The following is a 12,862-nucleotide window of genomic DNA, read 5'->3' as shown; positions in this document are numbered from 1 at the left end:
TTTACAGATCGCGGTTTTAATTGAATATTTTATCAATCGATCTCTCTTTAAATGAACTACATTTGACCACATTTAACTTGCAGGCCATTTGTTTCAGACATTAAAGGTTATAAAGTGCCATAAAAAAAAGAGATTTCTTCTATACACACCAGAAATCATTTAGAAGCAAAACAAGAGTCACAGAAGTCGCCGTCCAAAGAGAAGAAGCATTCAGTGTCGATATTCAAAACGAGAATCACAAAAGACATGAAACCAAAAGGCAATCCAAAGCAAAGGAAAACAAAAAATGTGTCATCTTTTGATATTTTTAATACACGAGTTACCTGTACACATGAGGAAGAAAAGAAAACACTAAAATTAAACATTTTGAAATTATAATATCCCTTTTCATTAAGCAATGAAGTTAATACTAGTTCAATTTGTAACTAATCAATCATACATATATTAGATCACACAGAGTAGAAAGAAACAAAAATCATCATTAAAAAGTTACTGGATGGGGACCGTACAGACGTCCACAGTGTGTACTGCTCGGGGCTTCAGAGAAACTGCTGCGTGGTACCAAATAAGACAGAATGTTGATCTTTGAATACTTATAAAAAACTACGATTAATACACAGGTAGGCTCTCACGGGCTTAGCAGTCTCGAACGCTTGAAAGTTTAAAGAACATACATAAAACCTCTCTCATCTCACAGCAAGATGCAACATCTAATTTCAAATGACACATTCACAATCTTTGACAAATTTCAGTATATGAAAACAGAAAACAGGGACAGTTTTCCTGTAAGATGAAGGACAAAAAAGTCTTTGATTTAATTATATATATATATATTTTAAATAAAGTATTTAGTCAAGTCTCTGAGCATACATACATAGTTTTACAAGACAGCGAAAAAAAATCTCACAATCTCACAATACGAGCAAGACCACGACCGACCGACCCCCCCGAACCCCCCCCCCGCGTCAAATCACTGTAATAAAAAATTATCCATACGTCTAAAAAAAATACCTCTAAGATCTACAAAGTTGTCAAAATATTAGAGAAGACCGTCTTTGTTTCAAAAAAACTGAAATAAGATATTGCACCTTTGTTTTGAAGCAGAGTACAATACAACGACAACCGGAAAAAAAAAAGAGAACACGAGAAATTACATCAGGAACCGACTGCCAACGTCGCTTTTATATTTCGCGTAACAAAAGAATATATTTTCTGTAACAAAAACATCATCACAGTTTTATATCACTGAATTAAAATGCGCTGTGTAAAAGAAAAAGAAAACATATTTTTGTACACATTCTTAAAACATCTCATGACAAAACCAAACCATAACGTAGTCAAGACTGCTAAGCCCACAATCGGTTTATTGCAACAGGACTAGAAAAATAAGAGATTATATTGCGCGATCGATGATGAAATGTCACAACTCCCGGGTTCGTTTTGACAATAATCATTGAATTAAAAAGGAAGTATATAGAAAACAAACCCGACTCTGAAACGATCCAAAAAAGATCCCGGAAATTGCCCATTCAAATAATGGTGTACACAAGTATTTAGTAACAATTTTACGTCCTGATTTAGAAATAGCTCTCTCTCTCTCTCTCGCTCGCTTTATTTTTTATTTTTTTTAAATCATATAAGTCATTCTACAGCTAGTGTTTCTCACTAAGAAAAAAAGTAAAAGTCTTCAAGGCGTTGCAAATCTAGAAACCTCTGTTACAAAAGGTCTGTATCATCCTCCTCGCGGCGATTCAAAAATCTTCAACTAAAGGACCTGTAGTCGTTCGATTTAATGATCCTACGGGACAGAGGAAAACCATCATTTCATGTGTCATCCAGCAATAAAGTCACGCTTCAGGAATGTGTCATGATGTGTGCGCGTGTTTACCGGGAGGCCGGGAGCCTGCGTCTGTCCCTGGTTGTAATACGCCCCCTGCTGTCTGTAGTACTCCGCCCAGGCGGCGGTGTAGTCCGGTTGAGAGCTCTGCTGAGATCCGGGACCGGCCGCTTGAGCTGAACACACAGAAATGAGCCAGATGAGAGTCACGTGGAGAGATGGGGGGTGAGACAGTGAGGGCGGATGTTTTCTTACTCTGTTTCTTGTAAAACTCCTCCCAGGCTTTGCTGTAATCCGGACCGCTGCTCTGGGCCTGGCTCTGTTGACCTGCACAGAACGCCAGGAACATCACAAAAAAGTCCTAAAACCACAAGGCATAACTCGGGATTCTGTTTGACCTCTGGCATTTTCACCAGCGGCCTGTGAAGGTCCGTTTGGGTCGAGTCGAACAACAAAAACTCATTTGGTGACGTCTGTGAAGCTGGTCTGAATACGCTGAAGATTAGAAACATTTGAGGAAAAAACAAGAAAATAACAAAGACATATTACAGTTCAATATTTGTGGATGATGTACTGGATTCAGTACGACTGCATTCAGAATGACCTTTGAACTGCCGGTCAATGACTTGGAGAAACGTTTGGAGCTTCGGTTTGCTAAATGTAACGTTTTTCCATGTGGACCTGTGGGTCCCAAAGACCCCTGAGCACAAGAAATGAAATAACAGAAAATATACTGATGTTCTGCGTCTGAAATCGAATGCTGTGACATTTTTAACCAGTGACACGGGCCGTGTCTGGCAGTCGCCTGTCAATGACGTCATATCCGTGTTACCAAAGACACTCGATGGAGAGCCTGCAACCGTCAGTGGAATGCAGGAAAGGAGGCTGTTATATGATTGGCTGAGGTGCCTCACGTGATTCGTGTGAGCCGTTACGCTTTCTCCAGACCTTGCATCTCCCTAATAACACGGTCTCTGGCGTTACCCGCGGTTTTCGCTTTTACTGCCGTAGAAACCATGACAACACAGTCTCGTGGACGAAGTGTCACTTATATATTGTCATGTATATATTTAATCGTTTTTAGATAACCTGACTAAATAGTAATACAATAATTTGATGAATTACGTTTAATGCGTCAAATTCATTATCATGAAATAAAGTCATGTCATCAAATGCTACTAGATGCGATGCGATTCACGATACTGATCTCACGATACGATTCATTTTTACAAAATGAATTGAGACAAATTAGACATGAACAGCTGCCCTTTTATTATTTCTCAAATGCTGCACATTTCTTTGTTAAATAAAAGCATATTTTATGTCAAATAACAAAACAAATTCCAAATCAAATAAAAAAAACTTTGCCTGTGCTTTTCTAGGACTTTTTACATTTAAGAAATATCAGCATATCCACGTTTACCAAGTATGCAGTAAACACAGTGCCTCCTGCGGTTTAAAATATGTATTGCGATTCAAATATAATTTCAACCGGATCGTCAAATATTATAATCGATTTTCAACTGGCTCACGGTGAATCGTTACATCCCTAAACGCAACGTTTAAAAAAACTTTACTACGTTACATCATCCATAAATGTGATTTCTCATTCATGTCTGATTGATTATTAGTGGTGGAGTTGAAGACGACAGTTGCCATTATTCCATGCTCCTTCACTGCGTCATCAAGCTACGCCGTTGTTGTTGTTGTTTCAAACACATCTGTTTTGAATGTGCGCCCTCCAGCGGTGGACTTTACCAACTGCTCCTTTAACATCAACCTGTACCTGGGCATCGGTACAAACGTAATTTACTCACGAGAAATTAAGTACTTGCATTTAAAAAACTCGACGGAAGCAGTAGACCATCCGGGTCTTTCTCGCCTACTGTTTTGTGCATACTGAGGTTTCGGACAAACTATTCGTGACTCGCACTCATTTTCACCTGCTATGTAGTATCTAAATATCCAATCACACTTCTCTAGCATGACGCACTCCTAAACCCAAACGCCAAGCATCACGGGCCGCTAAATCGAAAACTGCTGCATCCTATCCTCACCCACACCCTGATGATGTGCGTACATCAAAAAACTACGTATTCTCCTTCACTTGGAAAACACTTGCCTAGCTTTTTATAATACTGTTCCCAAGCTTTGGAGTAGTCCATCTGACCGGTCTGGGATCCATTGTGACCTGAAATCACCAAAATCAAGTCAAACTGAAGGGAAACAACAGTCTTTAGGAGAAAGACAGCTGAGCGTATGAAGACGAGTGACTTACTGGGGTCCTGCTGGCCCTGAGGCTGCCACGTCTGGTATGCGGTACCCCATCCTCCGGTCATGAACGTCTGAGGACCGCTGAAACACACAACACCACAGCATCATCTAACAAACGTATTCACCGCAAACGAGAACCAAATAGAGGAGGTGTTTGATGCTCACTTCTGATGAGGAGTCGCTGGTCCTTGGGTGAAAGGACTGAGTCCAAAACTGCTGTTTCCTCCCATTCCATTGGCCTACATCAACAGGAGAACAAACACAAACCATCAGACAAAAAACAAACATGATGGTTTAGTTGTGGCAAAGAGAGAGGAATAGTGGATTATGTCGATCACCCACCCCGATCTTGTCGTCTATCAGTTGTCTGGCCATCTCCATCTGCTGAGGGGATCCCCGGATGGAGAAGACGCGGACGTTGGGGTCGGTGTTGGGAGGAGGATTTCTCTGAAGCTCCACATGAGCTCCGGACTGCTGGTTGATGTTCTTGATGGTTTCACCACCTGAGGAGATAAAAAAACACAATTCTCAAGTCCAAAGTAAAAAAAAAATCTTCTAAATGTAATTTTTTTCACAGATCCTGGTAAGGTTAGCCGGGGTGTGTCTGAACATCAATCGCACGTGTGAGACGTTTGTGGGTGACATGACCTCAGTTGACCTGGGCTGGAAATGCTCATCTAAAACTTTGCCTCTCTTTAACACGGTGGCAGAGCCGATTGACTGAAGCCGAGCCATTAAACTAATGTCAAACAAATGAAAGTCCTGCATTAATGCTCAATTCAGACTACCCTTCCCTAAACACCTGCTCAATATCAACAGCTCTTCTTTGTCAATGTTTGGCTTTTATATTTATATAGGTCTATCACACCAAGAACAACAATTACTATGAGCGTCCACACCAGCGGACGATAACGTTGTTGTTTTTTAGCTTGTATGCTGCAGTTTCACATTTTAAATGTACAAGCCCTTAAAACTCTAATGGATTTTGAGATGTTTTATCATTCACCAGCTAGAAAAAAAGTAGCTCTAAAGGGATCGCAACAATATTATTCTTCTGTATTATAATAGTTGCACTATGGACCATTTTTTGCAATTCTTTTGGCAAGAACGAATTTTAAAACTTCGTCTTTATAGTTTTCGTCCTTTTACACGACTTTATGCATCTCTATTAACATCATTTTTATTTAATGTAGCCTCTTTGATCATTGCACTAAATGTTAAATCTATCATTTATAAAAACAGAATTAACATATAAAAATGACACGAGTACACGACATAACATTAATCTGAAATTAAACATTTATGCATTATGGATTACCATGTTCTTTAAAGTCCCCGTGAAGCGAAAGTTTTTACTTCCGTATTTTGACTAATATCCGAGTGAAATGGAATTTCAAATGAGAAAAATCGTGGGCGTGGCTTTCGTCTTTCTCTGCAATTTGATTGGATGTGTAAAAACAGCCGTTGCATTTTGAAATAGAACTGGCACCAGACTGACAGTTGAAGGGGAGGAGCTAACGGATGCTCTGCCCAAGCCATTTAACATTCGTCATTTAAAATGGATAGTCATTACAGGGCGGAAGGGCATTTTAAGGTTTTATCTGAAGATTATGAGGACACACGAACTTTAAAAAGAGAACGACCCACATTGATCAACTATTTACTGTAAACGCTGCAAGATGTCATGAAAATCACTGGGACTTTAAAAAGGTGAACGTTATACAATCCAACATGAAATACTTTGTATTAACTGATGATGATGTCATTTATCCTTAAATCTTGCATTGAAACGCAGAAGGTCAACATCAGAGCCAATGGCTGTGAAGATATTAATCACCAGACAAACAAAAGCAAAGTGACAGAAGGCAGAAGTGAAAGTCTGAGACCACCCAGTGCTGTACGCTTCATTCAAATGCATTTAAAAGAGTTGCCTACACTACTTTTACACACAGAATAGAAATCTAAACAACAAAAGTGTGCTTCAAATTGACACAAAACTCACATAATCATGAGCATCATATCAAAAACATTGAGTCTGGAATGGGTTTGTTGTGTTGATATGTTTCTGATGAAATTCAAGATTGATCAGGTTCTGACCTTTCCCGATAACAAGTCCACATTTATCAGCAGGTATTGTGTAGGTGACCTCCTGTAAACCTCCAGGTGTGCCCATGCTCCAATCCCCACGACCTCTGCCACGACCTCTCGACCCCAGCTGACCTCCAAAACCATCTCGCTCCTGAAGAGAGCAAACATCACACCAGTGTTAATTTCGTTAACGAAAACTATGACGAAAAGTATTCGTTAACGACATGTTTTCACTGACGAAAACGAGACGATAACTAAATAAAAATGAATGCATTATAACGAAAACTGTAATAAAAATATACTGACATTTTCGTCAACTAATAAAAACGAGACGAAAATATTCTTGTCCCACCTGGCGGACATCAGATTGCGCGCATGTGCTGCTTATCTCATATAAACGGCAGAGAGAAGTCTCTGGGAGAAGGGGAAGCACACACATGTATTCTGTGTCTCCACGCGGGTTACAAAGCGTCTTATTTTCTTCACGATCGCCGGTAAAACGCCGCAAACTTGAAGCGCGACTGCAGGCGAGTCACCCCGAAACACATTACGAAGGCAAGCTCAAAGGTTTTATATGCCATGTTAACTTAACACGAGCTGCTGCATAACGTGAAATGCAACATAGAGTCAGCCAAAAGAAACCAGCGCTGTCCTCTACTGATTATAGAAGTGATGAAGTGAGTCAAACTGTACATTCCAACCAAATATGTAACATGTTTGCATGACTAAAGAAATGTAATACAATTTATATAATATGTCTTTTTGAAAGCTATTCTCATTCATTGCTGTCTCAAGCAAAGACAGTGCGCTCTTTCTTCAAATAGGCATGCCATGAGCCAATAGCCTTTGAGTGTGAGCCCTGTCAGAGCGTTTCATTGGTTGAATGAACTGAATGAATACGCCCTACTTAACGAGTCAATTGAGTCAAATGGAATTGAACGAACTGGAACATGTNAAAGAGTTGCCTACACTACTTTTACACACAGAATAGAAATCTAAACAACAAAAGTGTGCTTCAAATTGACACAAAACTCACATAATCATGAGCATCATATCAAAAACATTGAGTCTGGAATGGGTTTGTTGTGTTGATATGTTTCTGATGAAATTCAAGATTGATCAGGTTCTGACCTTTCCCGATAACAAGTCCACATTTATCAGCAGGTATTGTGTAGGTGACCTCCTGTAAACCTCCAGGTGTGCCCATGCTCCAATCCCCACGACCTCTGCCACGACCTCTCGACCCCAGCTGACCTCCAAAACCATCTCGCTCCTGAAGAGAGCAAACATCACACACAATTCCTCTTCACATGCTCTCTGTTTAATACACACGAAACTATGAAACACAAAAACTGTCATGTGTCGTGTGTATGAAAGGAAGTGTGTGTACCTGTGCTGTGTGGACCAGCTCGTTGATGAGGTGAACGGCGTGCTGACATCGTTCAGGCTGACCCATCACCTGAGCCATTCGCTCCGGACTGATCCCATCATCTGAAACACACAACACACACAGAAACACTGAAATATGGCGCAAAGGTACAACTTTGATTTTATTCAATGATTCTAAAAGAGAATCTGGCTGAATTTAAAATTTAAGAATTGAATCAATAGAATAGAATTTCAAACTGAACTACATCAGTCAAACATACATTTCATAAAATATAACAAACAAAAAATAAAAACATTCATTTCAAATAATATCTATTTAATGTAATCGATATTATCTATTTATAATAATATCTTTTTAAAATATTTTGTGTCTATTTACACCCTACTGTGAAGTACATGTTTTCTTAACCTAAAAGCTTGTCCACACCGGGACGATAATCGTGCGCGCTTATCGTCAGCATTTTACACGTTCGTACCCAACTGATTTTCATTGTCGATGAGCCGAGTGAACGTGCAAATTCTCTCCCTAACATAGATGACGCTAACACAGAAACACTCTAGTACACAAGGTGGCGCTGCGCAACTTTATGCTTCTAACCTTCTCTTGTCACACGGAAGAATTAATCTTGCCTCCATGCATGTCGCCAAAGCCCTTTTAAAAGGAAAGCCTGCAAACATTAGGCAAAAAAACGTAACAGCTAATGCTAACGCCCTGGCTTCAACGTAACGCAGGAAAGGAGACCGGATGCTAGTTTTTTTGAATGGATGTCAATGGGTTTTGTTAGCCGTTACAGGTTCTCCAATTGTAAGTATTAAAGACCCTCCCATCTCTATAATAAGAGTATCTCTGATGTCGCTACTTACTTCCTTCTTCGTCGTTGGTATCAATGTGCGCTCGGCAAGACCGTTTTGTGCTTGAGCGCCACCAGGCCGAGTTTTACAGTAACTTCAGCGGCTCCAGGCACGTGAACAAAAGCGGCAATCTCATTGATCGGACAGTTTTTAACGCAGCGCGTCAAACCAATAATAAAATGCGCAAAACGCCAGGTGTAAAAGCATCATCTTTGTGCTCACTCACATTGGCGACCTTAGTTTAGTCACGAGGCGTTAAACGTCGGCGATAAGTGCGTGCGATTATCGTCCAGGTGTGGACAAGCCTTCAATCAAACTTTCTCAAAACCAAGTTCACACCAAGTTCGCAAAATGACTTCAGCCAGCAATTAAACAGATCGTTATATTTAACCTGGTAACCTTGTTTTATTGAAAGTAAATCAAATCAAAGCATTCTAGGTTATTAACTCTTCTTCATCGTGAAATACAACGCATCACATCATTTTTTCTAGATGACATTTCAAACACTGATTTTCAGTTTATGTGTCATTTATATTAAAAGCAAACATATTACAAAATAAACTTGCAGACGTGCAATTTAATTTATTATGTTCAAATTCAAAGCATAATTCTGCAAACTCTGATTCTTAAATCAAATGAGGGATTACATCAGAAAGTGAATGTGTAAACACACGTGATGGAAGAGTAGATGAATCGCTCTAATCTCCTTAACACTTCACTCATCTCCGTCTTAAGAGATTTGTGTGATGTGAGAGTGTCCCAACATGACCCGACTGAAACCAACACGCCGACGAGTACAGAAACGCATCACAACCGTTTAGAAAGCTTCTGACCTGGTTTGAACTGGATCCTGACACCGGCATCATTCTGGATCTTCTTAATCATCTCTCCGTTTCTGCCGATGACGATGCCCACCGCAAACCTGGGCACGGCCACCTGTGTGTGGACACAAACATGCTTAAATAATCATCCCGGACGCGTTCTCTTTCTGTGAAAGTCTCATTTTATAGTTTCACGTTGTGCTGATCTGTAAAGACATTCTCTGAGGATTTGACATTCAAAGCGATCATTCGAGACTTGAACTAGTTTTTTTGTTGTTTTGGAAGGACAGAGCTGATGAGGCGTAAACGTTCTAGATTTTATTTTACAACGCAGGGTTCCCACACTTTCATCAACACCAAATTCAAGGACTTTCAAGGACTTTTTCAAGCACATTTTGGTCAAATTTAAAACTGTTTTTGTGCCGTCACTGGGCACTTTGGGAAAAGGATACCATTTTTTAGGATTTCTCTCTTCACAAAGGGCCATTTCAGAAGTCTGTTAGCAAAGGGTACATGCAGTCACAGACATAAATAGACACCGCATTGAAGGCTTTGGCCTGTTGCTGTTATGGGTTCAACAATGCTGCCATATTGGAGAGGACAAGACATAAACAAAAGGGAGCTTCTTTGAATAAAAAGCACAATAACGTTTACATTTCACATTGTTTTTTTTTATGATTTACAGTCTACATGGTGTATAAAAATGTCTTGTCTCGAGTTACTTATAATAGATAGTCAGACTTAGAAAATTGTTCGTTGTTTTGAGGAATTTAGAAAATTCACACTGGTCAATTAGTGATTTGGCTTATTTTTCATAGTAACTGTGGAGACATTCCAATGCAAGTATGGGATACTGTACAGTACAGGCGCCCGCTTATGATAGAATAAAGGACTGAAGCGGAGACAAGTATCACACAGAAGGGGTTTCTTTTGCGATGACAACCGAATGGCTGCACATTATCCTGATTTTAACATGGCTACTTGCCTCAAGAGCAAATTATATCATGTATTATGTATTGATTTTAAATATTTTATTAAACCATTTCTAACAAATGCAAACCTACTGCAAGGAAAACATTTTTACTTTTGGTTTTTAGGCAAGAAAAAAGTTTAAAAAAGACAAACATTCAATTTGGTTTAATCATTTGTAAATATATTCTCATATATGTTATTATTATTGTACTTGTCAGAATGACAAGTACCTGGTAGTGTTGTCAAAAGTACTGGTACTTCGGGTCCAAGTCGGTACCTAAAAATGAAAAAGTTGTCGGTACCTAATTTTCATAAGACTGTAACGGCGGGCCAGAGAGTTTAAGCCAATGTTACCCGGAATGGAACAGATGGCCATAGCCGAGGAAGAAAGACACGAGTCTATCGGTTAAACATCCCGCACACTTTTATAGTGGTGTAGAAACGGGGGGAGGAAACCCTCCGGTTCCGTCACAAAGAAAAAGGTACACACATTGTCAGCGGTAGAGCGACCATCACACCTGTTCACCTCTCGGCGTCCCAAGCCCAACTCTCCGCGCGCTAATGCAGGAGCCGCGTGCATACACAACATACGTCATCTTAAACACATACACATTAGACATAGGTGGCCATTACAAGACCCGGTACCACCGCCGTACCGGGTCAAACGGGTACTGATGCTCTGTCTGACAGGTTGTCAGTCGGAAACTTTTTATAGACTCAATAAGACGTGATGAGCGGATAAGCGCGGCTCTGATCCACAAGAGATGCGCACAGAAATACTTCAGATTAAAGTCATATCACGAAGAAAACGAACAGAGTTTTGTGGTGACAGGAGGAAACATCCGGATTTAAGTTAACAAGTTCAAGCGGTAAGTTTCAAATTATGTTCGCGTTTGCATTATGATTGTTGTAGCATATGTTAAGTTAAAGGTTACGTTAAAATAACCGTCCCTGTTTGCGTGTTAATTTGTTAGCGCCAATGCTAATCCAGTCAAGTGTCCTTATTAACCATTTAATGCTTTTATAACTGTAATGGGTTCAAATAAATGGGAGGACAGGATGGGCTTTACAGTACCTATTTTATATAGGCCTATCTGCAATCTATGTGCTAGAAAACTATCATACTAACTGTATGACTAGCAATGTGTATGTCTTCGTTAGATAACTCTATTAGGTTTAAAAAGCCACATTTAAACTAAAGAAAAATACTGTATATCTGTTGCATTTATTATTTTAATGTACATTTACCTTAATGTAAGTAAACTTGTGTAAATGCAGTATAAAAACTGAGGTTTGTTGTAATATTGCATATGCATGTTTGTTCAGTCAGTTGACTTACTGAAGTTTATTCTATTTGTCTTATACAGCAGCAGACTGAGCAGGATGTTCATCAGCATCAGCAGAGAGCACACAACAGTTTCAGCAACAATTAACTTATACTTCATGTATACAAAATGGCATTGCTTTCTATACATTTATATTAACAATGAGCTTTATTAATAAAATTGTGTTTCAATTAGCATGTACTGGTGTTTTGCTTCCGAAATTGGTACCGAGAACCGTGAAATTTTACTGGTATTGGTACCGACTACTGAAATTTTGGTACCGTGACAACACTAGTACCTGGATGATTGTGCATTATTAGTTTTGATAATAAACAGATGAGAATGCCCTCAAGGAGCTTAATTCAAAGGGTTAATTTCAATTTATTTATTTAGCATTCAATGTGACAAGTAATCAACGGTGAACTGAGGGCGCTATGTGCGCTCAATGTCATCTGTCAATCTGCGTAAATAGTGCTCTGGAAAGTTTCAAGACATTATATAAAATAAATTGTACATAAAAATATATGATATTACTGTATGATGATTATTATTACTGTTATATTCAAAATTAGGTACAAAGCAGTTTCTAAAAGATACAGATCTCTGACGCGTGCAGGAATACACCAGCATTCAAACATTTCGTTCCATCACTGCTGATATGGTGAACTTGATAAAAAATGACTGAGCGACTTCAGACACAGCAAGCTCAAATATCCAAACCTCCGGCCAAACACACAGCAAAAGTTCATTACTGCAAAGGATAACACTGCTGGGAGCATGTTTTTGTTTTCGCTAAACCAATGCTATCTAGCTAGAATTTCAGTGTTTCTTAACATCCTAAAAACGATTCAAACTCTTAAGGCACATTCACTGACAAGAATAATGATAACTAATGAAATTATTTTTGAAATGAACATAGCTGAAAAGAAACTTACTGTATTTAGCAGTGGTTTAATACAACATATGTTTGATTGTATACGATGATCTTAACCGTTTTGCTTGATGCATAACCTGCTGGTGTACTCAACATCTTAATTTTGATAAACCATGTTTTTATTATAGCTCAAGCATCGTTGAATTTGCACTTCTCTGGCATTGAGCGAGTTAAATAACTCCACGCCTCTGACTGATTTACGCAGGACTGCACATGATCACGATCCATCCGCTCAAAGCCTCTTTTTTGAAGTTCTTCCCGCTTTCCCCCAGATCAGCAACGTTGTTTTGTTCTGGCTTCGGCAATACTAACCAATATTTTTAACAGCGCGAATCAACTAACAAAATCTAGTTTGCTTAATTTAAGCGCT

General features: G+C 39.2%; 1 protein-coding gene across 1 annotated transcript in view; it reads right to left on the bottom strand.

Annotated features, from left to right (window-relative positions):
• Positions 1 to 291: 291 nt before the first annotated feature.
• Positions 292 to 12,862, bottom strand: part of fubp3 (far upstream element (FUSE) binding protein 3) — a 33,652-nt gene continuing 21,081 nt past the window's right edge. The window contains exons 10-19 of the mRNA XM_057362486.1: positions 9,274 to 9,376; positions 7,590 to 7,690; positions 7,331 to 7,472; positions 4,454 to 4,614; positions 4,277 to 4,350; positions 4,116 to 4,192; positions 3,960 to 4,028; positions 2,093 to 2,164; positions 1,889 to 2,013; positions 292 to 1,798 (exon numbers count right to left, since the gene is read on the bottom strand). Coding sequence (XP_057218469.1) covers positions 1,790 to 1,798; positions 1,889 to 2,013; positions 2,093 to 2,164; positions 3,960 to 4,028; positions 4,116 to 4,192; positions 4,277 to 4,350; positions 4,454 to 4,614; positions 7,331 to 7,472; positions 7,590 to 7,690; positions 9,274 to 9,376 — 933 coding nt within the window. The 3' untranslated portion in view covers positions 292 to 1,789. The remainder of the gene's footprint in view (positions 1,799 to 1,888; positions 2,014 to 2,092; positions 2,165 to 3,959; positions 4,029 to 4,115; positions 4,193 to 4,276; positions 4,351 to 4,453; positions 4,615 to 7,330; positions 7,473 to 7,589; positions 7,691 to 9,273; positions 9,377 to 12,862) is intronic.

The sequence above is a fragment of the Triplophysa rosa genome, linkage group LG2 (genome assembly GCF_024868665.1).
Source record: "Triplophysa rosa linkage group LG2, Trosa_1v2, whole genome shotgun sequence".
NCBI lineage: Eukaryota > Metazoa > Chordata > Actinopteri > Cypriniformes > Nemacheilidae > Triplophysa > Triplophysa rosa.
The sequence above is the reverse complement of the archived record's forward strand: the minus strand, read 5'-3'. Positions and strand labels throughout refer to the sequence as shown.